The following is a 27601-nucleotide window of genomic DNA, read 5'->3' on the forward strand; positions in this document are numbered from 1 at the left end:
CAGAGTTTTCAGGGCAAAAAACGTGGCCGGGGCCGTTTCCGGCCGAGAACCAGCCTCGCGCAGGGCTGTGGCGGGGCCGGGCCGGGCGGACAAAAGGGGCATTGCTGGGTGACGCTGCTGAGGAATTCCTGCCGGGCGGGGCGGGATTTATGGCTTTTTTTTCCACGGGGCCGCTCGGGCCCGAGGCGGGGGACGGTGCAGAAAGCGCAGGGTCATCATCGGCTCCCCTCCCCCAGCCCGTCCCCTCCCCGGTCCCGCGGTGCCGGTGCCGGTCCCGATCCCGGCACAGCCACCCCCCCCCCGGTCGACACCGGCCCCCACCCCGGCCCGCGCGCGCCCCCCGCCCCCCACCCTCGCGCGCCACGCGGGCCGCGGGCCCCGCCCCGCCGCCTGGCCGCGCGCGCCCCCCCTTCCCCTCCCCCCTCGCGCGCCCTCCCGGCGCGCCCCGCGCGGCGGCGGCGGGGCGGAGCCCCCGCCCTGGCGGCTCGCGAGGAGGGGCGGGGCGGTAGCTGCGCGCCTGCGCGGGCGGCCTCGCCCCTTCTGTGGCCACCCCCGCCCCCCGCCCTGCGCAGGCGCAGTGCGGCGGCGGCTCGGCGAGGGGAAGGGCGAGAGCGGCAGCCGGAGCGGGGGGGACCACGGGGCTCCGTCGCTCCCGCCGCCGCCATGGCGGGCGCGGCCCCGGCCCACGAGCAAGACCACGAGCAGAAGATTTCGACCGCGGCGGGCGAGCGGCCGCACCTCTCAGCGGCGGCGTTGGCGAAGATCGAGCGGAACCGGCAGCGGGCGCTGGCACTGCGGCAGGCGCGGCTGGCGGCCCGGCCCTACCCTGCCGCAGGTCGGATGGCGGCGGCGGCGGAACGGGCGAGTCCCCGCGCCCTTTTTTCTCTTTTCTAGGGGGGAGGTTTCGAGAGGGGAAAGATGTGGGGAAAGGGTGGCTCCGCCGGCCGTGGGGCGGTGGGGGCGGCGGGGTGGGGGGGGTGCGGTAGGGTGGCTGGAGCGGGGTGGGGGTTGGGGGGGAGAATCCGCCGCGGCGCGCGAGGGGCCCCCCCTCCCCCCACATGTGTGGGGGAGGGGGGGGCTCTTGCACGCGCGCGCTCTCCGCGCGGCCCCCCGCCTCGCGCGCGCAGCGCGGTGGGGGCGGCCGCGCGCGCCCCCTGCCGGCGGCGGCGCTTTAACGCAGCGCCCGCCTCGTTTGTGCTCCTGCAGGCGGCGGCGCGCGGGCGCGGGCCCTCCCCAAGGTCGTGGACACGGGAGGGGGATTCTTCCTGGAGGAGGAGGAGGAGAGCGAGCAGAAGGAAGAGCGCGGCGCCGTCGAGAAGATCGTGCACCCACCCGGTAATTAGGAAAAAAACGTGTAGGGAGCGGCGGGGGTTTGGCGGGGAGGTGGCGGGAGGAGGCGGCGCCGCGTGCGCGGGGCTGGCGGGGGAGGGCAGGAAGGCGCGGGGGCGACAGTGAGCCGGCTCCGGCCGCGCCAGCGGGGCGGGATGGATGGGCGCCTTTTTTTTTTTTCCCGGGCTTTTTTTACTCTCCTTTCTTATCTTCTTTTTCTTTCTTTTTTTCCCTTTTTTTTTTTTTTTTTCTTTTAATTTAATTGCTGATATCCCTTTTCCTTCTTCACACGTTTTTCTGGATGTGCTCGATTAGTGGCGCGTCCGATTCTTTTCAGCATTAAATCGGCTATAGCAAATGCGGGGTAATTAAAAATGAAGAATTTTAAGCCGCGGAAGTGGGACACAACCAGTGCCCTTGGGTATAGCACATTTTAATTTTTTTTCTCCCCCATAAATGTTATATCCATTATTTCTTTCGGGGAATTTGAGTTTTAAGACCGACATAAGCGTAAATTTTCGCGGCTTCGTTGGTTGTGGGAATTTTGGGATTTATGTGGTTTGTGCCAAGACCGGAGCGCTGCTGCAGTGCCAGCTTTTATCGTTATAAAACGTGCTGGCGCCAAGTTACTGGTCGTTCGGTGGAGGATTTCAGCACATTGCCTTGCGATATTCTCCCCCCCAAAAAAAGCAAATGGGAGAAGTAAGGGTCCCAAAATAGATCGACTTTCTTCTCTGGGATTGTCTTTGTCTTGCTTTGTTCTGCTTGTATCAGCTGCGGAGCTGTTGGTGCAGTGTATCTCTTTGTTAGAAATCAGCACCAGATTTCATTAACGGTGTAAACAATTAGCAGCCCTGCTTCTTTAGATGGGCTAATGTTTAACAATAAATTTAAGTAGATCTGGGATGCCTTTACACTAGGCGTATTTTTTGCTGTGTAATTCATAACGTCATTGTCTTAATAAAATGTCTTCGTGTTCGGGAGCACTGCCTTAAATGATGGAATGTGATGTAAGAGTATGAAATGACTGTGAAGTACTGAGCATCCGGCTGTCGCTAGTAGGACTGAATTTACATAAAATGTCGTCTTTGCTGGATCGGATCTGCTATAAATGCAAACGCAATTAAAATATATGGTGCTGCATGTTAACCATTAATCTTCTGCTCCAGGTGTTCCTAAAATTTCACTGCACTACCTCGCTTTCGAATTTCAAAACTGTATAGAAATGTTAATTTTCTGATAGAATTCCAATGTTACTGTTCAAGGAATGTTCCTTATAGCTGTTGTTGCCCGAATCGGTGTTTCTTGGTGTCCTGTGGAACATAAAAGCAGATGGTGATGACGCTGGAGGTGATCCGCCCGTTGAGGATGCGGCCAGAAGCGGTGGCTGGCGCTGAGATGTGTCTGGGCTTGGAGCAGTGCTGAGAGGGCTTGGGGAGAGGATTGTAGTGGAGCTCCATCCCCATTCCACTCCTAGCAGCTCTCTGGCCATCCACCTCCGTTTCTGCCAGCTGGAACGGACAAGAACCTTGCCAACTGCCCCAGGCTTCCACTGAGCTCGTTTAGGGAGAGGCAGGTGTGGCTGAGCTAGGAAAAAAACTGGAGCAGAGCTGAGAGAACTATGATGCCAGCGCGGCTCCTGTAGTTTCCTGCTCTAGCCACCCTCTTCAAACTGAATCCCTTCTCTGCTTCCTCCCGTTTCTGCCCGCATGTCCTCTGTAAATCAGGGCATATTTTTGGAGGGTGAGAACAGAGGAAGTGGCAGGAGAGGATTTTGATGCGCTTTGTGAGAGAAGTGTGGAGAATTTTTTTAACAATGGTTAAGTTAAATATACATTTAAATGTTGAAGTTAAGTACTTAATGCTTAACTTGGGAGAAAACATGTCAACAGACATTAAATTGTGTGGTAATGGGTTTGAATGTGTACTGTACTGTTCTAAAAAACTTGGACAGAGTGAAAGTAGTTTGTAATATGCTTATGTGAATTCTAGTAAAATTGCCTGTAATACCAAGTCTAGATGCTTGTTTTTATCATTGTAGTCCCTTTAAAAAATATTTCTTTCCATTAGCACCCGTGCTAGAATTTGACTATCTCATCTGTGGAGACTGTGGCAAAGAATTCATGGACTCCTACCTTATGCAGCACTTTGATTGGGCAACATGTGATAATTGCAGGTATTACAAATAATCAGGAGAGAAAACCACTATTTTACATAAAGATTGCTGGCTATAATTCAGTGAGTTACAGTCGTTTGAAGAGACTGTCAGCAAGAGAGACATATTTCAGTAACTTTAAAAAAATGTAAATTCAATTTGATACCCTGTTTAAGTTCCATTATGGAAATAACTCACAAATTGTCTTATAAGCCTGCCTTAGGATAGGGGACATCAGTGGATTTTCATGCAACATTATGGTAATGGGATGTCATGAGAGCAGTTGGTGTGTTTGTCAGTGTGAAAATTTGTCTGGCTGCAGACTGGAGCTATTTGAAAACCTGATGCAACACAAATACCCAGTCTCTGAAGTGGAGCAGGGATTAGGAGAGTGTTTGTGGTCCCAGTGTTTTAACTCAAGTGCAGTTGGTACTTTGGTCAGCATGGGCATGCTGGAAGCACAGCAGCCAAAGGGCAGAGCTCCCATGGGAGGTTACTGGTTGGCCTGCGAGGTAAGCAGGAGTTTGACCTTGAGAGGAGAGCAAGCTCTTATCTTTTAACACAGAAAACGCTCCAAAAGCCATCAAGATAACCAGGGCAATGAAACCAACTGCAGCAGCCAGCTGCCCATGTGTGTAAGAATGAATTGGGTGAATGAAAAAAAAAAAAAGCTTGTTCTGGGCGCCTTCCCATTTACTGCAGGGAGTGGTTAGGGTTGTGCACGTGGTGTAGGCAATTGGCAGTCATTGGAGGCAAAGTTCTGTTTCAGCAGTTACAGTAGGTAGGGAAAGGAGCTTGGAGCTTGTGGAGTCTTTGGTCTGAGCTCTTGTAGCTGATGGCTGGAGTGTCCTTGGTGCATTAGCTGTAACTGTGAACTTTGAATTCTAGTACAGCTACATTTACAGCAGTACTTCCTTGATGACCGTTGTTAGCACTTAGTGTTTGGCAGATCTTTTGGCTCCAACGATTCAAGTTGTACTTCAGTCAGGATTGCGTAAATGTAATTTTTTTCCATTAACTCATAAAAGCTGCTGTGGTTACAGAGTTTTTCATTATCTGGTAAAGACTACTGTCTTTAAAGCCTTTTTTAATGGTTTCTCTGCCTACTGTCCTGCATTATAGAAAATGCTCTGTGTTGCTAATCAGTTTCTGGGATCTAGAACCATATGGAGTGTGTATATTCTCAGGTGATCTGACCTGTCTCACATTACACATTCTTTCTTTCTTGACCATGTGAGGCTCATGCGTCTGTCCTCTTGGATTGCATCTGAGTTAGATGACTACCTGAAATTATTCATTTTAAGTTTCATTGTAAGAAAATAGAAGAAAAGCCTTTCTAGAAGAGCAGGCTTCTCAGTGTATGTTTGCTGAAATGGGAATTTTTAAATGCTTAATTTCAGTAAATCTAGTCTGGAGTTTAGCTAAGGAGTTGGAATCCAAAGTTATTTGCATGCATATAAAACTGAGGGTATTAGGGCTACCTGTATTTCAGGAATGTTAGAAGGGATGGGGACTTAGATGTTAATAACCTGTGGTTTTAGGGTGTAGCTTTCTCATCATTATTTTACATCTTGCAGAGATGTTGAAGATAAACATAAGCTTATAACAAGGACAGAAGCAAAAGAAGAGTATCTGCTTAAAGACTGTGACTTAGACAAGAGGGAACCAGTACTCAGATTCATTGTGAAGAAAAACCCTCATAATTCACGATGGGGTGAAATGAAACTTTATTTAAAACTGCAGGTATAGAAACTGAGTGTGTTTCAGACATTTTTTAACCTTCATACAGCTTTGGTTGTCACTTGGTACCTGAATGGTTTTGTCAAAGCTAAATGTGTTATGTGTAGCTTGTTAAAGTTAAATGGTTGCAGTCCAAGTTGTGGAAATGTCTGGTTTTGAGAGCGTTTTAAAGATGTTCATTGAGCAGAACTTTAGTGGGTTGCGCAATTACAAGTCACAAAGCACACGGCCCTTCAGTTTTACTCTGAAGTGCACAGGGCAGCTGCAGCTGTGTGTGGCCCTTTGTAACTGCGTTCACAGCTTTGCCTGCAGAGGCGGCAGGAAAGGCGAGTGGATTTCCCAGGGCTCTTGGCATTTCTTGTTTGGTACTTCATAGCCATCATACTGCTTTAGTAAAATATGGACAAAACTAGAGCTGGGTTTAAGCTTTCCTAAGTTATATTCAGCTGATACTAAAGACCGGTGTCGCCTCTTTGGTGGAAGGAGTGCAGTCTTTTGTGAGACAAGCAGAGACAAGTGGGAGGCAGAGCAAGATTGGTTGGTTTATGTGTGTGTAGGGAAAAATTAAATTTGTAAGTTAGAATAGTTTACTTTTATCGTTTCAGGAAACAAAAAAGGCTTTTATGTCCATCCTGTAGGTAATCAAGCGTTCACTTGAAGTCTGGGGTAGTGAAGAAGCCTTGCAAGAAGCAAAGGAGCTCCGCCGTGATAGCAGAGAAAAGATGAAACAGAAGAAGTTTGACAAGAAAGTTAAAGGTAAAGCATTAAAATTACATACTTCAGTACCTGAAGGGAAGTACGGTTCTGTTTAAACCTGTGTCTGCATCTGAATAAATTACTGAGAAAATACTCAATATGGTAGAATGGAGGTTTTCAGGACTGGGGGTGAGCCTGAGCAGTCTGGTGTGACCTCATAGATTACTATTTTGGGCAGTGTTGGACTGCAGGGCTTGAGGTCCCTTCCAACTTTTATTCCCCTGTTGCCCTGTGGACGTTATGTGACAGAAATCAATTACAATGGTTCATTATAATGTTTTTCAAATGTTTAGGTATGACCCGGAATGTGCCATGGATTGCATCTGATACTTTTGACTAGTGGAAGACATTAATTTTTGTAGCAGTGCGTTATAGATCTGTGATAGGCTTCAGGTGAAATGACTGTAATGAAAATGGGTTTTTCTGTTGTTCACAGTATTCCTAGCAGCTGTCTTTACTGCAAATTGCTCTACGGCTTTTTTCTCCTCTGAAGTATTATTTAGAGGAGTATTTGATGGGTGGAACCTTTTGTACCACCTATAGCATCCATGCTTTGCTTTGGGGTGGTGGTTACAAGGGCAGAAAGCCCAGGCTGGCTGTACCAGGGCTATCTGAAGGAGGCAGAATTTGGGATTGCACAAATAACCCCTGTCTGGGCGATTGATGCTGTGCACGCTGAAGGACTGGCAGCAGACTGTAGCCAAGATGCCAGAGTTCAGTGCAAGCACAGGCCTTAATGTGACAAAGTTTGCAGCCTGAATGGCTTGGCTCAAAATGTGACCACATTTTGCTGTTCAGTATTCTTGCCACCCGCTTGCAACATCCGGATAGTATTTTGGGCCCTGCTGCCAGCCTGTGCGCTCTAGAGAACCCGCAGATTTCACTGCGGATGCTGCAGAGGCAACTCATATTATTGGGCATAAAGCTTAGAGAATGCCAAGTCATTTGGGAGGCTTACTGTGACCTGAATGAAAATTACTCTTTCTTGGTCATGTAAAATAAATGAGGTGTTCTATAAAAACTTTTCCTTTACATTCCACCGACCCCTTTTGGATAACTTTGAATGGCTTTGTGTGAAAAAGCAGCAAGCAACTCATCTTTAGTCCAGATGGAAAATCTTTGCCTATGAGATCCCATGACAGTGTAGTTCTTGGCCTTTAAATTATGCAAACAAGGTGAGGATTGCAAGGCAAGTCAGAACTTGTAATTGCAAGAGCAGATTCTTTCCCAGACCTTGTGGAAGACAGGCAGCAAGCATATTGTCATCTGTAGGCCTCAGGAAGCTGGTTAGCTTGAGTTTTATTGAATGCTATTTAAGATTTATTAAAATTTTAAAATTTTCTTGCATTTTTTACCAGAACTCCGCCGTGCTGTGAGGAGTAGTTTGTGGAAGAAACAAGCCAGTATCCATGAACATGAATATGGACCAGAAGAAAACATTGACGAAGATACATATAAAAAGACATGCACTGTGTGTGGCCATGAATTAACTTACGAGAAGATGTAGTATTAACCTATTTTTTAATTTTACTTTGTTTTTAACAGTATTTTGTATGAAAATCAAATAAATGCTAATTATGAACAGTCTGTTGCCAGATTGTGTGAAGCATTATATTTTTCAGTTGCAAGAAGCTCTGTGAAGGCTTTGGCCTTTATGCTAGATCAGAGGGTAGAATATAGCAACAGTTCAACAGTTGGTATCTTCTTGGTCAAAAGATAAGTTTGTATCATTGTACTTGATGCACTGATGAAATCGAGGTGAACTTCCCAGGGCTTTTCTGCATCCATGAGGAGGAAGGCTCCTTATTTTCTAACTGTTGTCTGGTTTGCAGTTCCTGGTCATGGGCAGGCAGCAGGCTGATAGTGTATCCAAGCCAAAGGAGAACCTATGTTATTAGACGGCCTCCCACCACAAGAAGTGCTGTTCTATCAGCCCTCTGCCTGCCCATGACCAGGAACTGCAAACCAGACAACAGTTAGAAAATAAGGAGCCTTCCTCCTCATGGATGCAGAAAAGCCCTGGGAAGTTCACCTCGATTTCATCAGTGCATCAAGTACAATGATACAAACTTATCTTTTGACCAAGAAGATACCAACTGTTGAACTGTTGCTGCCTGCTTTCTTGGGAGGTTCTGACATATATTTACTGTATTTTGCAGGATAGATTCTTAGGTGCATTTGCTACATCTTTTTTTTTCTTTTTTTTTTTTTCTTCCGAACTTTTGAAGCAGAGACCAAGGCAAGACCTGTCCTTGGGGCAAGAGGGAAGTAGCATTCCATGGCAGAACTTCTAAATGCACTTGAATGATGTTTTCTTTCAGTAGAGTGAATTTACTTAAATGTTTAAATTTTAAATTCTCATTCTTGCAGCTGTTGGGGAATGCATGTGGCAATTACTGAAGTGAAGGAACATGTTATGAAGTGAAGGATCATGTGTGGCTCTACATTTATTTACAATTGTAAAAATGGCAGATTCCAGGGAAGTCTCTGGAGACTTCCTTTGTGAGCCTGGGCCACTGTGGCTGTGCAGAACTGAAATTTTCAGTAGGAAAACCATGACATATTTGCCAGTACAGAAACATGGTGGGATGACTCCCATGCCTGGAGTGCTGCAATGATGGTCATGAGCTCTTCTGAAGGGACAGTGGGCAAGCAGAGGCAGTGAAGTGGCTCTGTACATGAGGGAGAGTTTTGGCTTACAGAGCTCAAGGGCAGTGATGATAAGGTTGGGTGCTGGTGGGTAATGATCAAGGCCAACGAAGCAGACATCCCAGGGGGTGTCTGTTACAGACCACCCAGACAGGATAAAGGGGAAAATGAAATGCTCTGTAAGGAGCTGGCTGGTGTTTCATGTTCACTAGGCCTTGTTCTTGTGGGAGACTAATTTGTGGGATGTCTGCTGAAAACATGAGCAGGGGAGAGGCAGCAGTCTAGGAGGTTCCTGAGGTGTGGAAGACAAAGGACAGCTGGCAAGTGAGCTGTCCTGGTTCTGGCCAGGACAGTAATTTTTTGCCATAGCCAGGAGGGGCATAACTCAGACCTGGAGGTTATCCTGTACCACCTCACACCTACACGGGTGGGTGGGCACATGGGGGTCCTTTCCATCCAGGGTAACATCAGGTTTTGTGGGGTGGGCATTTGCTGGTGAATTGATCATCTTTCCTGCACAAAACATTATTATCAATATTGGTACTGTCCATTTCTTACCTCATTGCTCTTCCCAGTAAATTGTTCTCATCTCAATCCTTGATGTTTACCTTTTGTGCTTCTAATTCTCATCTACCTCCTGCTGGGAGGAGTTGAGCAAGCTGTGCATGGTTTTGAGTGTTTCAGTAGAAGTGCTAAATGGGGGAACACCATTCCTGAACTACATGACCATATCAGGGGCGGTGGCCTCATAGATCTGCTGTTTATGTAAAGAGAAGGGCTGGTGGGAGATGGTGGTTGGAGGCTGTCTTGGGCACAGTGAAATGATAGTTTCCAACACTTGGTAAGTAAGGAACAGGGTCAACAAAACCCCTGCCTTGGGTTTCTGGAGGGTGGGCCTTAGCATATTCAGAACACTGGTTCAGAGATTCCCTTGGAATACTGTCCTTAATAACAAAAGGGTCCCATGAAGACTGGCCATGCTTTAAAGAGGAAATCTTGAAAGGCGGAGGAGCAGACTGTCCCTATGTGCCGAAGAAAGACCAGCCTGGTCATCCTGTTCCTCCTGGCTGAATAGGATGCTTCTGCTGTAACTCAAGGGAAAGAGGTTATGACTCTTGAAAGGAGGGGCAGACAACTCGAGAAGAGTACAAGGATGATGGTAGGTCAAGGATCTCCTTTGGTAGGAGAGAAAATTAGGTAAAAGCTCAGCTGGAACTCAATCTGGCCACCACTATGAAGTAGAAATTGTTTTTATAAATACTTTAACATCAAAAGGAGAGTCTAGGAGAATCTTCATTAGTTATTGGATGCATGGGGGGACATTGTCATTAAGGGCAAAGAAAAGGTTGAGGTACTTGGGTTCTTTGCCTCAGTCTTTAACAGAAAGATCAATTATCCTTAGAGCAACCAGGCCCTGAGCCAGTACACAGGGACAGGGAGCAGCACTGACCTCCTGTAATCCAGGAGAGAGTAGTGAGCAACTTGTTTGTGAGCCATTAGACCCAAGTCCATGGGACCAGATGGGATTCACCCACGGGCACTGAGGGAGCTGGCAGGAGAGCTCACTGAGCTGCTCTGCATTTGTCATCAGTCCTGGACAGCCAGGGAGGTCTGGGTTGACCAGCATGAAGCCAATCTGCAAGAAGGGATGGAAGGAGGATCCAGGGAGCTACAGGCCTGTCAGCTTCTGTAGTGAAATGGAATAGATCATGAGTGTGATCACACAGCACATGCAGGAAAATCAGGGGATTGGGCCCAGCCAACACAGTTTTGGGAAAGGCAGGTCCTGCCTGACTTATCTGATCTCCTTTCATGATCAGGTGACCTGCCATGTGGATGAGGGAGAGCCTATGGATGTGTCTACCTGACCTTCAACAAAGCCTTTGACACCATCTCCCACAACATTTTCCAGGAAAAGCTGGCAGCCCACAGCTTGGACAGGAGCACTCTTTGCTGGGTTAGAAACTGGCTGCACAGCCAGGCCCAGAGAGTGGAGGTGAATGGTGTCACATCCAGCTGGGGGCTGGTCACCAGTGGTGCTCCTCCGGAATTAGTATTTGGCCCAATCCTGTTTAAAATCTTTACTGATGATCTGTATGAGATCGACTGTACCCTCAGCAGAATTCACTGATGACAGCAAACTGTGTGCGAGTGTCGACCTGCCGGAGGGCAGGAAGGCTCTGCAGAGGGATCTGGACAGGCTGGATTGATGGGCCAAGGGCAAAGGTGTGAGGTTCAATAAGGCCAAGTGTCAGGTCCTGCCCTTGGGTCACAACAACCCTGTGCAGGCTGGGGCAGGGTGGCTGGAAAGAGGCCCAGTGGAAAAGAGCCTACGGGTGCTGGCCAGCATCAGTCTGGGAGTGTACCCAGGTGTCCAAGAAGGCCAATGGCATCCTGGCCTGTATCAGCAATAGTGTGACCAGCAAGGCACTGGTGATGCCACACCTTTCATCCTGTTCAAGGTCCCAATTCAGCACTGAGGTGCTGGAGTATGCCCAGAGATGATTGATGGAGCTGGTGAAGAGCCCAGGAGCAGCTGAGGGAGTAGGGTTTGTTCAGCCTGGATAAAAGGAGGCTCAGAGGTGACCTTACCCTCTCTGCAACCCTCTGAAAGGAGGTTGTAGCCAGGTGGGGGTCAGTCTCCCCCAGGCAACCAGTGACAGGACAAGAGGACATGATGCCTCAAGAAGCACCAGGGAAGGTTTAGGTCAGACATCAGGAAGATTTCTTTACAGAAGGGGTGACTGGACATTGGAATGGGCTTCCCAGGGAGGTGGTGGAGTCACCATGCCTTTAAGTGTTCAAGGAAAGACTGGACACAGCTGTGCCATGGTCTAGTTGATATTCAGTCATAGGCTGGATTTGATGACCTCAGCGGTATTTGCCAACCTAATTGACTCTGTGGTTTTGTTAAAGAAGACGATGCCTGGGAAGGGCACATGATGCTTCCAATAATAGGTTTTCACTTTTTCAATGTTCTCTGCAGCTATGCAGTAACCTGCCTGCCCACCAAGCAGAGAAGGCTTTAAGGCCTTGCAAGACCTAAGGAAGTGGCACAGGGATTTGGCTAGAGGAGGGGGCAGGTCCCAGCAGGGCTTTTGGAGGTATCCTCCTTGTCGTGGTTTCACAGTGCTGTCTTGGGCTCTTAAAACTCCTCTCTGGGGCAGATGGGGGCGGTCACTGACTACTGCAGCATCTGCCCCAGCCCACACCCTCCTGCCCTCCTGCAGCAGCACTTCCCTTTCCCAGAGGATAAGAGGTGGCAAGGGACAGGGAGCATTTCTACACCAGCACCTCCTTGTCCCTAGCAGCACATATGCTTGCCTCACACGGCTGCGGGGGGAGCGTGTCAGACCAGCTGTAGTGCAAGGAGGTGAAGGCTTGTGTGTTAAGTCAGGGTACCAGAACTGGGAAACAAAACTGCTCCACACCCCTCTGCATTTAACACCAGCATAATCCAGCACGACAACTTTGCTTCAGCATCCCCCAAAGAGATTGGACAAACACTCTCAGCAGCAACGTGCTTCACCTTCATTTATTTTTGTTTTTATCTGTGCATTTTTTTCCAACCACACCACATTTCTACAGCATCTTTACACTATCCACCACTTCATATTTCAGCAGTTCCGAGTTTCTCCAGTTAGCGACTGGTATCACTACATAAGCGTTTCATTCTTTCCTACAGATCCAGCCAATTTCCCAGTCATGTCAGGTGTACACCATTAAAAGAAGGTGAAGGTGTCCAACAGACTCAAGAAATGCAGCCAAAGCCCATGCTCAAAGCTTGGCATGATTGGAAGTTAAATCAGTTTTGAAAGACATTGCTATTTGGTTTTAAAACACAGGATTACACTCAAGCATTTGCAACTGTATCCCCAGCATCAGTATTTGTCAAGGCTCAAAGAAAGTTACAGGTTTGCAAGTTCTAACTGCATTACCAGTTTTACAGAAGTCACATTTATAGTCAGAACCCTCACCATTAGTTAATATCAGAACTGATACTGACCCAAGCCAGTAAAAAACTATTAAACTCCAATTAAAACCTTTAAAGTATTAAATGTTTCCTAAAAATTAAAAAAAAAAAAACCAACACAAAACCCTATTTGATTACTCAAGAACATTAACAGAGAAATATCTGAAGCATAAGTCCGTGCATGACTGACAAAATCCTTGCATAAAGCAAATTTACAACAAATAACAAATACACCCTGAAAGAATGGCGGGGGGGGGGGGGAAAATCAGTCAAGTCAGAAAGGGCAAGCAGAAAAAGTAGAAGTAACAGATCTAAGTTTATGAGGATATACAGGGTTGCTACAGGCCACACACAAAAATCAGATGAAAGGTCTATAAATACCTAAAAAAAAAAATTTTTACAGGAACAAAATTACTCAAAGCACGTTAACTTCCTAAGCTAAAACTAAACAGCACTGAGTATAAAATTCTTTAAAACATTCACCTGCAAAATGAAGAGACCATAAACAGGTTGGAAGCCCCCTGCATGCTGACGGACCTGAGCACCTAAGGCAGTGTCTCTGCTGCTCACTGTGGTACAGAACACTCTAGTTTGGCTCTTATGTACCTCATGTTACTGGCCTAACTTAAAACTAAGACTGCTCTACTTTCAGTTGTGTTCTCAGTCTAGGCCTCTCCTGTAATGTGTATCGCTTAATTCAGCATTAAAACACTTCTCAAGACACGGGAGCAACGTGCTGCTGTCACGTTTAAAGCGAGGGAAGCCTAGCAGATGCTACAGTTGTTGCCGAGCCAGATGAGGCGCGAGCACTTGGTTCATCCACTGTCACTAACAGAAAGATTTCTGACATCCTGCAGGCCTGCAAGTCCAGCCCAGCACAAATGGGACAGTCCAATGAGTTACAGGCTGAAAGAAAAAAGCAAGCTCAGCCCTGTCTGGGGCATCTGGGGCTGGAGCTCCCAATACCTAGGTAAGGCTTGCAGAATGGAAGTCAGAAGTTTGTTCCACACCAACGCTTGCTTACTGTCTCTATTTAAAAGAGAAGAACTGCTACCAAGAGCAGTTCATGATTTCTTGACCACAATGCAAAAAGAATTGCATTTTTCAGAAGTGGCCCATGAAGTTTCTCTACAACTGTTTATAGATACTGTAATAAGACACTAGACAATACATTTATAAAACATATTTCAATTGTACTATATGTTTTTTCAAACTGTGAAAATCTATCTGGCCTGGTAATAAAACAAATTTTTGTGCTCTATGCTACTTTGAAAATGTGTTTCACATGCCCAAAATTAAGACAGTTTTCCTATGTCATATACTAGAGAACTTATCCCACTGCTCACTGAGAAGGTGCATCCCCTTTCATACTCACAAAACACTATGAATTGTTCCTCATTTCTGCAATTAATCTGATTTAAAGGACAAGCAGAGGTAACAAATTCAATTGCTTGGGGTTGGCTTCTTTTGTTGCAAGGTTAGAAATATTTTTTGGGGGAGGAGTGTGCCTGATTTTTATATAGGCAAGAGGGGAGAAATAAAATTACCATCATGAAGAGAAAAGTCAAACTAAATTAAAAGACAATAAAAAGAATTAATACTTTAGTTCACAAATATCCCCTATTAGTCATATCTTTTAAGGCTTACAATGCTTACACAGTTTGGTTTTTTTAGAACACTCTTTTGTTGTATACAGGAGCACGTGAAAGCCAGTTTTAGTAAAAAAAATTCTTCCATCCCCATGTTAAGTTTTGCCATTAAAAAAAATTAAATTTCACTAAAGTCCTGCAGACAAGACTCTGTCCACGGATGATCCCTCAGGCCTGCAGAGCACAGAACTGCTGAAACACAGCCAGAATGTGGTGGTCCAGTTCAGCTGTAAACAGGAGGTTCTCTAGTGTCACCATGTACTGCTGGATTATCTGGTGGTGCTGGCAGATAAAAAAACCAAAAACAAACAACATATGTTTACTGTTTTTACATTTATATCAGAATAGGCATAGAAGTCAAGATATGTAAGAACCACAAGTATTCCAATCTGAATTGTTTAGCACATCTAATTTCCACAACACAGAAGCCATGGATAAGAAAAGCATGATGCAGAGGCACTGCTGACTGCAAGCAAGCAGCCTGTACTGAAATTCTGCCTTGTGCTCCCTGTAACTCCTCCCTCATGGATCCTGAGCTGTGTGTAGGATCCAATGCCACTACAGGTATCTTGGGAGAACCATGGTATTTGCTTTCCTCTGAAGACATCTACTACCAGGGAAGGATTCATCCCAAGGGACAATTACACCAATGCTTCCATTCTTCAACACATCTTGTGCTCACACAGATATAACCTCCTGTAACTAATCACTTTAATACAGCCACCTGTGCTTATTAACTGATTTAATACAGAGCCAAATATTCAAAAAACATGTTTCATAGATATTTACACATCTCACTAAAAGGAATCCTGCAATATTTTAATTCACTTATTTAAAACACGCCTATTTTAGCATTCTTGCTTGTTCACAACTTTGCCCTTACTAAAAACACACAGTTAAGTGTAAATCGGTGAAATTCATAACCGCATCTTGAAATATTTTTGCAGTACGCTTACAGTGAGGAAATTCTGCACTCAGGATCAGTCACTCCACCTGACTGCGGCAGGGATTTGGCCAGAGCCAGAGAGCTGTGACCTGGCCCCACACCAGCCCCTGGGGAAAAGGTGCTGCTGCCACCTACTGCTGCTCCCGGGGAGCCTCAGCCCTCCAGCAGCAGAGCTTTCCCAGCAAAGCATGGCCCCGCCAACACCCTTCCAGCTGAGAAATGAAACTTACCTGCAGGAAGATCTGCTGCAACCTCTCTATACAGCTCTTGTACCAAGGTGTAAATACATCAATTCCACCAGTCTCGCAGCGCACTAAGTGCTCCGTTAACAGCATAATGAAACGCTGCAGTAGGGGAGAAAAAACCCAAACTTATTCAGTCTCATCAAACTAAAGAAGAGTTCTAACCTAAGGTAAGAGGATCTGGGTGTCAGAAGCTTTGAACACCACTGTGAGAGTAATTATTTTGCTTGGCAAATACTGAAAATAAATATTTAGTATGAAAATAAACCAGTTACCTTCTGGTTGTTCAGGAAATTGTGTGCTAGCAGAACTGCTCTCTTCCTAAGCACTTGAAACTCACCAGATCCTGTTCCAAACCAGTTTTTACAGAGGGATGATCTGGACTGACTCTAACCCATGGTGAAGTCATCAACCCCTTCCCATACAATTATTCCAAGAAAATGCCCAAGATAGTAGTGATGCTGAAAACTTATAAATCAAGTAACTTTGAAATCTAAACTGAGAAGACACTTTGACCATCATTACCTGGAATATAACAAGAAAGAGATTCTTCTGCTCACTCTGGGCTGACTCTACTTTTTCCTGCAAGCGCTCTATCTGCTCTTCCAGTGGTCCATCTTCCCGATCGGTGCTTCGGTCATCATCGTCATCGTCATCATCACTGTCTCGCTATAAATGACAACAACACAGGACTTAAACAGCAATTTGGCAGGTGTGGATACCATTAATGCACTCCAGTTCCACCTGTGAAAACGTCTGCAGAACTACTGAAGAGCAGCAGACAATTCTAGATAAAAATCTGGAAGGAAAAATTCTAATATGGGAACGCCCTGGAAAAAAAATTACCAAGATTTCAGAGAAACTAAAGCAAGCATAGAGACTTATCAGAAACCCAGCCTTTTCCTCCAGGAAGGTGCTGTGGCTGACAGCCCAGCTGAGGTGTCCCTACACCAGGGCATGCAACGTGAGCAGCAAATGGGAGGAGTTGGAAGCCACCGTACTGCTGGACAGTTTTGACCTTGTTGTCGCTCCTGAAACTCGGTGGGATGGATCCCGTGATTGGAGTGTGACTAACAATGGCCACAGGCTGTTCAGAGGGAAGAAAGAGACACAGAGGGATTGCCCATCAAGAGCTGAGTGTGAGAGTCTCTGAAGAACAGGCATGAGGCAGTGTGAAGCTGGTGGGTGCTGATCCCAGCCCGGGCAGCACAGGGAGCCTCTGGCGGTGCCTGTGCCCGGCTCCGGCCAAGCAGAGCCCGCGGACGGAGCCTTCCTGCTCCAGCTGCAGGAGCAGCCTGCTCACGGGCTCTGCTGCTGCTGGGGGACCCCAACACCCTGCCCAGGATGGAAAAGGAGCTGTAGGCAATCCTTGAGATTCCTAGAAAGCATGGAGGATAAATTCCTGACCCAGGGAGTAGCGAGCCCTACAACGGGGGAGATGTCACCTGGATCTGTTGGTCACCAGCGCATGGGGGCTGATGGGGAATGGCAAGCCAGGAGACAGCCTGGGATCAGTGATCATGCCTTGGTGGAATTCACAGTCCTGAGGGATATGGGTCAGGAAAGGAGTCAAGAGAGGGCCCTGAATTTCAGGAAAGCAGACTTTCAGCATTTCAGGGATACAGTCAATGAGATTGCCTGGGAGACTGCCCTCAGGGAAAATGGAGAGGAACAGAGCTGGAAAATTTCAAAGAGAGCAAGAGCTTGCAATTCCCAGGAGCAAGGAATCAGACAAGGAAGGCAGGAGGAGACTGACACGGCTCAGTAGGGCACTGCTGGTCAAACTAAAAGGAAATAAGCAAATGGAGAAGCAGTGGAAACAAGGGCAGGTATCCTGGGAAGAGCATAGTAGGGCTGACGTGGGGAAGGCCAAGGCAAAGCTGGAACTGAACCTGGCAAGGGACACAAGGAATAACAGGAAAATATGCCAGCCAAAAAATGGAGACCAAAGAAGGTGTGTCCCCTGACAGACAGTGCTGGTACGCTGGTAACAGCAAATGAGGAGAAGGCTGAGGAACTCAAGCTTCTTCAAAATAACTTCTTTTCATGCCATCTTCAATGGTAACCCCTCTTCCCACATCCCTTGAGTGGACAAACAGCAAGATAGGGACTGTGGGAGCACAGTCTTTCCCACTCTAAGTAAAAATCAGGTTCGTGGCCACCTGAAGTACCTAAAAGTCTACAGGAGCCAAGGAGATGCATCCTAGAGTCCTGAGGCAACGAGCTGATGTAGGATGTAGTTGCCAAACCCCTCTCCATGACATTTGAAAAGTTGTGGCTGTCAGGTGAAATCCCAGGTGACTGGAAAAGGGAAAACATTGTACCCATCTTTTAAAAGGGTAGAAAGGAGGACCCCTGGAACAGCTGACCTGTGAGCATCACCTCTGTGCCTGGGAAGATCATGGAACAGATCCTGCTGGAAGCTGTGCTAAGGCACATGGAGGACAGGGAGGTGATTTGGGACAGCCAGCATGGCTTTACCAAGGGCAAGTCCTGCCTGGCCAGCCTGCAGGCCCTCTGTGATGGAGTGACTCCACTTGTGGACAAGGGAAAGGCAGCAGATGTCATTTATCAGGACTTTGACATGGCTCCCCACAACATCCTTCCCTCTAAAATGGAGAGAGATGGATTTGATGGGTGAACTGTTACATGGATAGGAAATTGCTGGCATCCAGAGGGTAGTGATCAACAAATGTGGAGTCCTAGTCAGTAGGACATCAGTGACCAGTAGTGCTGCCTAGGGATTTGTACTGGGACCACTGTTATCCTGATGACACAGACAAAGGGGTCGAGTGCGCCCTCATCAAGTCTGCAGATGACACCAAGCTGACATTCCTAAAGGACAGGATGCTGTCCAGAGGGATCCGCACAAGCTCAAGAAGGAGCCCACAGGAATCCCATCAGAATCAACAAGGCCAAGTTCACGGTGCTGCACCTGGGCCAGGACAACCCCCAGTATCAGGGGACAGGCTGGGCATGAGCAGATGGAGAGCAGCCCTGTGAGAAGGATTTGGGGGTGCTGGTGGGTGAGAGGCTGGACATGAGCCAGCCATGGGCACTCCCAGCCCAGAGAGCCAAACGTGTCCTGGGCTGCATCCAGGGCAGCGTGGGCAGCAGGGCAGGGAGGGGATTCTGCCCCTCTGCTCTGCTCTGGGGAGAGCCCACCTGGAACCTGCATCCAGCTCTGGGCTCCCAGCACAGGGAGCTCATGATGATCAGAGGGATGGAGTATGTCCATCCCTCTGATCATCCCTCTGAAAGGCTGAGAGAATTGGGATTGTCCAGCCTGGAGCAGAGCAGGCTCTGAGGTGATCTAACTGCAGCCTTCAAGTATTTGAAGGGAGCCTCCAAGAAAGAGGTACTAATTACAAGAGCATGCAGTGGTAGAACAAGCATGAATGGCCTTAAACTGAAAGGCAGTAGGTTTATATAAGAAATAGAGAAGAAATTCTTTACTGTGAGAAGGGTGAGGCACTGGAACAGGTTGCCCAGAAAAGCTCAGGATGCCCCATCTCTGAGACTGTTCAAGGCCAGACTGGATGGAGCTTTGAGCAATCTGGTCTAGTGGGGAGTTGGAAGTGTCCCTGCTCATGGCAAGGGCTTAAAACTAGGTGATCTTCGAGGTCCCTTCCTACTCAGACCAATCTGTGATTTCACAGTTTATTTAAGGGAAACAGTGAAAGGCAATATGCTTGCTAATTTTATCATTACATAGTAACAAACAACTTTGTTTTTAAAAACAATCTGGCATAGATTTTTTCAAATTGTATTTACTGCAGCAAGACAGGTAATTAACGAAAGAGTTTTGAAATCTCAGGGTTTTAAAAAATAATGCACCTGGTGCAAATTCTCTCCTGCACTTGGTGCAAGAATTCAGATGAATCCAGCTAGTTAGCACAACAGGAAGGCTGAAGATTGCAGCTACTGTTATGAAGTGGATACTCCCTATATTCATGATCAAAAAGGTTACTCTCAAGACTAGAAAAGGTCAGCACAGAAACAGATCTACTAACTAGGACCATGACATGCTTCACTGCATCAAAAACAACACAACACCACCCACAAAATACACCTAAGAACCAGCTCAGGTGACTAAGTCTTAAACAAGACTACAAGGCATAGAGGAGGAAAGACAGGATCTGATGGATTATGGTAAATTCAAACACAAGACACTGCTTTAGTATCATATAGTTGTTTCTGTGCAAAGACATCCATAAATCATCAGCTCAAAACTTTAAATATCTGTAAAAGAAGCATGTGTAACTTGGGATAAATGCGTTAACTCACTTACAGCATAGCAAATGAAGTTCATAACCACAAGGCAGGTACAGCTCTGAATCAGTATAAAAACTAAAAACTTACCAGAACAAATGAGAATTTAATTTTATCTCTATAGGAACTTGCCTTTTCCCCATCTATAGAGGTTTCCTGAACTCAAAACACTGAAGGACCAGATAAATCATGTAAGCATTGGACTCATTCCATGGTAAGGGAACACTCTTCATGCTGGGGAAATGAAAACTTCCTCTAAAAGGAATGGTCATGCAGCAGAGCAACAGCCTGCAGAACTACTCACTGTTGCATACAAATGTTTCTTCCTGGCACAATACTCATTTAAAGTACTAAGTAATAAAGAGCTGCAGCAAGAGACAAGGACAGAAATTAAAACACTGATACATTTAGAGATGCCAGAGAAGCTCTTTGCCTCACAGTAAAATCAATGACTGCCCCTAAATCTTCCACAATCACAGGCATTTATTAACTGCTCATCAATGTAGACTGAGGAGGCAACCAGGATGGCTGTTGCTGTGAGTGAAGGAAACAAGATGAAGGCACTAGGAAGAACCAACATCGGCAAGCTGGGAGTTGATAGTGATCTCTCAACAGAAGTTTCTGGACAAATGACTGACTTGAGAGCTTTCTTCAGAAAACATCAGCAAGCTCTGTGTCACATTTTGACATTAACCTCATTCATAATTTTGGAGCTAGCTAAGGGTTTTCTGCAGGTAAACACACTTACAGACCTCAAAGAAACACAGAAATTCTCTCTTGCTTTCTGCAATTCCGCGTATTTATATCCTGACTTAATTCTGTCATAACTAAGTCCTGCATTCAGGCAAGCTTCCTCAGGCCCTATCTTTTCCAGCTGCCACAGATGAAGACACTCACTCCCTTTTACTGGCCCACTTGAGACAACAGAACACAACAGCAGCTGGTTCCTCAACAGTTTGCTGTATTTAATAATGCAAGAACATGCAACTATATTCAGGAAAATAAGCTGGAAGAAGGAAGTGCCATGCCAGTGTCAGGATCCAGCAGCATCCATCAGAAGAACAGTAACAGCCAACTTCTCAATTGCAAATAGCTGTTTCTGTGCACTTCTGCATGGAAGCCACAAGAGCACTCTTTTATAGAATTTACTATGAATAATTTGTAACTGTTCTTACTGTTCTCTAATAAGGTAACTGGAATCCAGATTAGAAGGCAAGTGGAAGTTCATATTGGAAGAGAAACTTGTGAGAGAGAACTTGAACAGACCAAATAAGTATACACGCATTTAAAAGATTTTACTGAATTCTTAAATTACAGCTAGGACCAAGAACATGCATCTGATTTTTGATGTCTCAGTGCTACAGCAGACCACACCTCTGCAGACATACTTCCTGAACAATCACACATATTCAGTCCTTCCCAAAACTAACTGAGTGTCTGTAGATCAGCATGCAGGCTTATATAACTTGGTTTAAGATTTACAAACAGATTACTCACTCTTTTGTGCTGCCTGGCCAATCTTGCTTTGGTCTCCTCCAGTTCTTTATGAATCTTCAGGACATGCTTATTCATCTTACGAATTGTGGAATGTAAGATCTCCCAGATATAAAACCTAGGAAAGACACACAGCTCAAAACACCACAGTACACACTACTTGAAAATAGGAAATTAAATGTCATTTTTTACCAGAAAAATATAAGTGGGAGAATTAGAAAATCTACATATCATTTAAGGAGACAACTATCTACCAAAGTGAATGAACACTCAGCACACAGGAAAGCATACTTGTAATGCAAGAAATCTTAGCCATCAGTTCTTGCCTATTCGTTGCAGTACACTTCAGAGTCAGAATTTTATTTCATGTACACACTGCAAGAGTATTAACACCAAACTTGACTCCTCAGATCTAACAGTTCTGATCTCAGTTTGCAGTGCACCTGTGGCGGCACAAGTTACATCCCACCCCAAGGGCCAGGACGTGCCCAGCCAGCAGCAATACGACACACAGCAACAGACTGTCTAGCAACAGCTCCACTTCAGCAGGCTTAGACACTGCTAGCAAAATTACACGCTAGCAGCAATCTTGCACTTCATGCCAGCATTCATACCCCAATTCAGAAAGAAAAGTGTTTAAGTACGTATTTTGTAGAAAGGGCAAAAGCCCAATTGTACCTTATTCCACTACTGAGTTTTCAAAGATTGTACTATGTACTGGAGAGTTAAAATAGCAAATCAAAGACAAATAACAACCCAAACCAAGTTCTTGTTACCTGGTAAAATCATGTGCCAGCTCTGAAGAAAAGATCCAGTTTGCTACTGCAGCACAGTCAACAATTTGTGTCCGAATCATCTTGTCCACAAGCACAGCAATCATCTGTATTTTGTGAAAGACAATACATACAAAATATGTGTAAAACATTCCATCCTCAGATAAAACCAGAGATGATTCAATGCAACACTACATCAAGTGGTATTACTGAGTAATTTCAAATACTTTAACAAACTGGGTAGTCTAGCTTAAAATATTTCAAATGAGGGGATCTGTATCAATTACATACAGCATTTTAACTCTCTTAACAACCATACCTACTTCTGAAAGTATCACTCCTTATTAGCATACATACTCCCATACAAAAGCAAAAAATACAAAAATCAGAGCTGGAACTGAGGCCTTGAGAGACACGAGCACTAGTATTTGACATCAAAGTACTCCAACCAGAGTACATACACCTGTCAGATCACCATAATGAAGGAGCTGCTATTAGCCTACTCTCCTTGAACTGCAACAGCCCTCAGACATGACAGTAAGCTGTTCTCGACAGGGCACATTAACTTCAGGACAGAACAAACAAGCATCGTGGAGCCACTGGAAAGGTTTACTTGCTACAGGCACTGCCATGATTCTGAGGGAGTTGCAAGCCATCTAGCAGGCAACTGCAAAGAAGAGTTACTGACTAAAGAAGATGCAAGCTGTTCAGAAAAAGGGGCTTATCTTAGTTACTCATGTGACTGAATGCCACAGTATCTAAGAACCACAGCCTGCACTGTATTTATCCTTACAACCACCCGTTGTCAAATGAGGAAGTGTAACAAAGCTCCTTATAAGGAAGGAAAATTAAAATAACTGAATGAATCATACAGAGGACTCAGCACTCAACTTTCAAGTCCCAGGATAGTATCCTATGCTCTATTTGTCTTTCTGCATTGCCAGGAAGGATTTCTGATTACTTAGCCCAGTCTTCCAAAAACCACACATCTAGGACTTCAAGAAAATATTTAACCTCAATGTTAGAGTTTCTCTTTATGAAGTCACCACCACTAGCTTGCCTTTAAATCCAGAGACTATTGGCTCCTGCTATTAAGTCACTACCTGCAGCACAGACCACTCATTAGTGCTTTAAGCCATATAAGCATTGTTGGTCTGAACCAAATCAAAGGATGTTCCCACAGACATGGGACTAGGGTGTACATCCTGAAAACAGACTCTGGACAAGTGTCCTGCTCTGAAGGCACCATTCCTTCCATGCGACAAGGAGGCTGAGGACTTGGGAGTAAGAAAAAAGTTCTTGATCAGAAGCAAATACCACTGAACTACAGTAGAAGCAAGAGAAGAAAAGTTCCATGATTAAGTAAAAGAGCAAATAGCAGACCTTCCTAAGTTTTGTACATGAGATTTTTTAAAGGGACCTTGATTTATTAATAAAAATGTAACATGACTATCTAGTCTGGATTTGAAACCTCCATCTCAGTTTGGTAATGCTGTGATACAAAGGAATGAAGAGGAAGCTGATTCAGGTATTACATTGCAGTTATGAAATTTCTTCTGATCCAGTAAAATGGCAGCAAAAAGTAGGTCAGACTGTAAATGTCACATTTGCAAGGTCAGTAAACTGGGTAAGAAGTTGAATATATATTTTTTTAAATCCTCATTTTATGATGTTTTTAAGAGATGTAACAGCTTGCACCGGTATCTTCTAGGTGCTCATTTTTTCCACTAGAGAATGGACCACAGGTCTAGTAGCAGATGCAAGAATTACTCCTGGTTCTTAGTGGCATCACTTCTTATAGTCTTGCCAGTGCAACTGCGAGGCACAGTTCACTTTCCAGCAACACAAACAAACTGGCAAGGAATACATGAAGCAACTAATGCAGGCAAAGTCAGCCCAAGTTCCTCATTGATTTCTATTCATAGAATGACAGCTGATGGTAAACACAATTGCAGAGAAGAAACAGAACAGCTTAAACAACTGAGACATCTTTTGTAGGTCTTTTAGGGTGTTAACTCCTCTGGCTCGAGAGTGAACATTATCCCAGCACTATCAGACTGATCCTGTTCTGAACAGCCACTACTGCAGCTCTACTCACCCTGCCCACACACAACAGTGACTCCAGCATGAGCTCTGTGTAATAACTGGACAGCTTCCACTAGCAGTTGTTGTGGGGGGGGGAAAAAAAAAAGCCCTAAAATCTCTAGGCTTCTACATTTCTAGGATTGTGGCCTGTTTTAGAAATGAGATTTACATCTTGTTTAAATTTATGTATTTATGTTGCTTTCAAACTTTGAACAAAGCCATGGTTTCAGCAAAAGTTACTCACAAAGTTCCTTGACATTTCAGGATCTTACCTGTGGATGATTCTTCCAAACCTCATACACAACTCTCAGAACATGAAGCTTCCCCTCATCACTTTCAGCAAGTGTTTTGAAGACTTCATGAAACCTTTTAATAGAAGTAAGTAGTCAATGGATAGGATGGGACCAGGTCAAAAGAGCAGCAGATATAAGGCAAGTGGTTTACATTGGCTAAAAGAAAATTACGTGACTATCTACAGCATTTCTTAGACAACTGTTCCCTGGAAAATATTACCATCCTGAGCTAAAATAGTCTACAAAGAAATGACACCTCCTAACAGCAACTTACATGCTAGTGGTGAACCTGCTTCCTGAAGCTAGGCTACATTTCTCAGGCTCTCAGAAGCAGGAGGCACTTTTCTGCTTCATGTGCTTATCTACACACAGCTGAATCAGAATTTGCTGCCTTTTTAGCCTTAGACCTTCCTCTTAACGTATTTCTCTAACTTCAGACACTTATCCTAAGTGCCTCTTTTCCAAGGAGAGGCTGCTAAAAGCACCTATTTTAGCAGTTACTCTGACTGCTACACTGCATTCATTGCCCAGCTTATTGTAATATAACTATAAAGCATAAGAGGCTCTTCTTGATCTCTTGGCTGCCACTGCTGTTGTGCAGCAGGGAAAATACCGTGGTCTAAGCATTTGAATCACCCTGCCTTTTTTACTCCTGACTGCAGGTTACTACCTGCAGCTTCTTATCAACATTGCCTCTGTAGAGCTTCCAGGTGCACGTTTTTGTAGTAGTTTTATCTGTCTTTAGGGCCAGATAGAAAAATAACTCATTAAATCATGCAAGTGACTACCTTTCATGTAACAAACCCCTTAATATCAACTCCAAACCACAAAGGATAAAAACATTACTCTAATTTTGCTAAAAATGGTGCAGTAAATTCTTTGCAGTTCCAGCATATCTTTAAGGGATGAATTCTAAACTCTTTTAGTATGGATTTTACTCTGCTTTGGTAGACATAAGAAATGAACAGCAGACTATTTTGAAGTTTCATGTTTTCTTTTCTTTCCTTTTTTTTTTTACACAAATATAATTGTCCTAGATTCATATTCATAGTAGAAGATATTGTGATGGCAGCTACCCAGTCATTGAAATGTAGGGAAATCCCTTTTTCTTTGCCATAATCAGCAAATAAGCAATACAAAAATGAAGTAATTTTCCAAACCTGTCTCATTTATATCACATGACTGGAATGTATACATTTCTGTTAATTCCATTCCTAATGCATAATCTATATGTATAATGTAGGATTTACACTACCATTCCTTCAGTAAGCAGGTCATTAGCTCTCCTAGTCATATTGCTTTGTGGAGTACGAACAATGCTGAAGCTGGCATTCCCCTTCTTTTATCATGCATTTCACTGTCAGAATTAAACTTTTCTGTGAGGCCCAAAATAATGCAGATGATATACTTACTTTGCCAGGGCACTGAAGGAGTGGCTGAAAGACTTTGCAGCTAGATGGAGCAGAGTCTGAACAAAGACTTCTATTTTCAGAGGGTTGAAAGTAAATCCTTCACCTGCAAGTTATTTGAAGTTGAAACTATTAAATACTTCATGTAAAGCATGTAAGCTACTCATACAGCTGTAGAGATAACTTATGGTTTTAGCTCATTTCACACAAGTTCCATACACAGAGTTTTGCAGGACTGAGCAAGGAGCTAGTAAAAACTCCCACAAAATGTGCAGTCTCACGCTCCAATTTTGCCATGGAGAAGATGTGCAGAAACCTTTGTCACCAACACGAACTTCTGTCAGACACACAGCCACCCCACTAACATGTGACAGCACTGATGGCAGCACAGAAAGTCAGCAAAGGAAACACTGCAGCTGTGCACCAAGATGAGGTCCTTGGAAAGCCATAAAGATGGGGGCATGGGTGAGGAGGGAGAAGGTAAGGATCACTAACATACAGAGGCCTACCATTTAGGATATAGGAGAGGGGTCCACCAGGCACGTACAGCAAGTATGGCTATTATAGTGACTGGTGTCAGGTGCCCTCCTGAAGCTGAACAAGGGCAGAAGGAAGAGCATTAACTAGTGGGTAACGCCCAAAGCAGATCAGGAAACATGATAGTGGATCCCAGGGAAAAAAAATCCACCAGACCATGGTTGCTCTCTGCCTTGCAGCTGAACCCTTGCAAATACTACAAAAATAATGAAGTATTCGCCATTGTTTAGATCACTTCTAACTGCCTCTCACACCCCTCACTCCATAAAACACTCAGGCTTTAGGAATAAGTGCTGCCTGCAGCTGCAAGGCTTAGAGGAATGTGAGTAGTCCCACTGTAAGTTTTCACCTGTGGAACATGCCAGCCAGCAGGCTTGCTGTCTAATGTGTTGGGGGACTGCCCTGAAGGGAGGGAAGCTCTTAGGGCAGAAGCTCTGAATTTCAGAACTGCCCTCTGCCACTGAAAGCAAAGAGGATGTTAAATTCTTTTATTCCATCAATAATTGCAAGAAAACACACCTCAAGCACCAGGTTATCTCTATTAGGAAAAACAAGCAGGCCTCTGCAGTTAAGATGTTCACAGAAAAAAACTAGCAGTGGTGTATTTACTGCTTAACTGAAACCAACTACTAGAAGGAAAAGCATACACGTCTGTGAACCAACACATTCAGCTCCAAAGCATGGCAGATCAGTCTACACACAGAATAAATGACAGTTTGTATGTTACCATCATCATCATCCTGGTTTGGATTAGGTACATCTTTTAAAATGCTGAAGATTTCATCATTGCTGGCCTTATTTTTAATTGCGATTGTTAAACAGAGTGCCACAGTATATCCAGGAAGAGACCCTGAACAAAAAACAAAAAAAGGTCAAAAATGTGGAAAGGCAAGTAAGCACTTTTAACATCAGTTCTGCCCCTCAGAGAAACAAGTACCCTTCCCAGCTACACCTAAAGCTTGGTGTTTCTGATATCATTGTCAACCTCAAAATGCCATAAAATTTATCAACCCATTTTCTGTCTTCATGTTAAATTCAAAATTTGGAGGAGAACTTTTAGATGTGAGCTCTGGCAATCACGTTCCTCACTAAAGCTCTACTTCAGTTTCCACTAGGTTTCTAAAAATACAATATTTCCTTGTTTTTCCTCACTATATCTTTGATGATGACACTTTTATGCTTAGGACTGTATTTACACTGAGCAATAAAAGGAATAATAAGGTCCCTCTCTACTTCAGTCTCTATGGTATCAGTTCCTTCTGTATGCTCATTAAATCATGTTTACAGGTAAAATATTCT

At 45.0% G+C, this 27601-nt stretch overlaps 2 protein-coding genes across 2 annotated transcripts in view; one reads left to right on the forward strand and one right to left on the reverse strand.

The window, feature by feature from the left end:
- The first annotated feature begins 610 nt into the window (after positions 1-610).
- Positions 611-7567, forward strand: XPA (XPA, DNA damage recognition and repair factor). The gene is made up of 6 exons (XM_058823808.1): positions 611-835; positions 1207-1335; positions 3400-3505; positions 5062-5227; positions 5863-5980; positions 7339-7567. The coding sequence occupies exons 1-6, from the start codon at positions 664-666 to the stop codon at positions 7485-7487; spliced, it is 840 nt and encodes a 279-aa protein (XP_058679791.1). The 5' UTR covers positions 611-663; the 3' UTR covers positions 7488-7567.
- Positions 7568-12188: 4621 nt separating this feature from the next.
- Positions 12189-27601, reverse strand: part of NCBP1 (nuclear cap binding protein subunit 1) — a 29564-nt gene continuing 14151 nt past the window's right edge. Inside the window, exons 16-23 of the mRNA XM_058823581.1 lie at positions 27030-27152; positions 25769-25871; positions 24336-24429; positions 21982-22085; positions 21209-21323; positions 15965-16108; positions 15428-15541; positions 12189-14533 (exon numbers count right to left, since the gene is read on the reverse strand). Of these exons, the coding sequence (XP_058679564.1) occupies positions 14420-14533; positions 15428-15541; positions 15965-16108; positions 21209-21323; positions 21982-22085; positions 24336-24429; positions 25769-25871; positions 27030-27152 (911 nt within the window). The 3' untranslated portion in view covers positions 12189-14419. The remainder of the gene's footprint in view (positions 14534-15427; positions 15542-15964; positions 16109-21208; positions 21324-21981; positions 22086-24335; positions 24430-25768; positions 25872-27029; positions 27153-27601) is intronic.

Source organism: Ammospiza caudacuta, chromosome Z, assembly GCF_027887145.1.
Source record: "Ammospiza caudacuta isolate bAmmCau1 chromosome Z, bAmmCau1.pri, whole genome shotgun sequence".
NCBI classification, from domain to species: Eukaryota; Metazoa; Chordata; class Aves; order Passeriformes; family Passerellidae; genus Ammospiza; species Ammospiza caudacuta.

Coding starts and splice junctions, on each gene's coding strand:
- XPA (XM_058823808.1), top strand. CDS start 664: ATGGCGGGCGCGGCCCCGGCCCACGAGCAAGACCACGAGCAGAAGATT. Junction 1,336..3,399: donor GAAGATCGTGCACCCACCCG/GTAATTAGGAAA, acceptor TCTTTCCATTAG/CACCCGTGCTAGAATTTGAC. Junction 3,506..5,061: donor GCAACATGTGATAATTGCAG/GTATTACAAATA, acceptor TACATCTTGCAG/AGATGTTGAAGATAAACATA.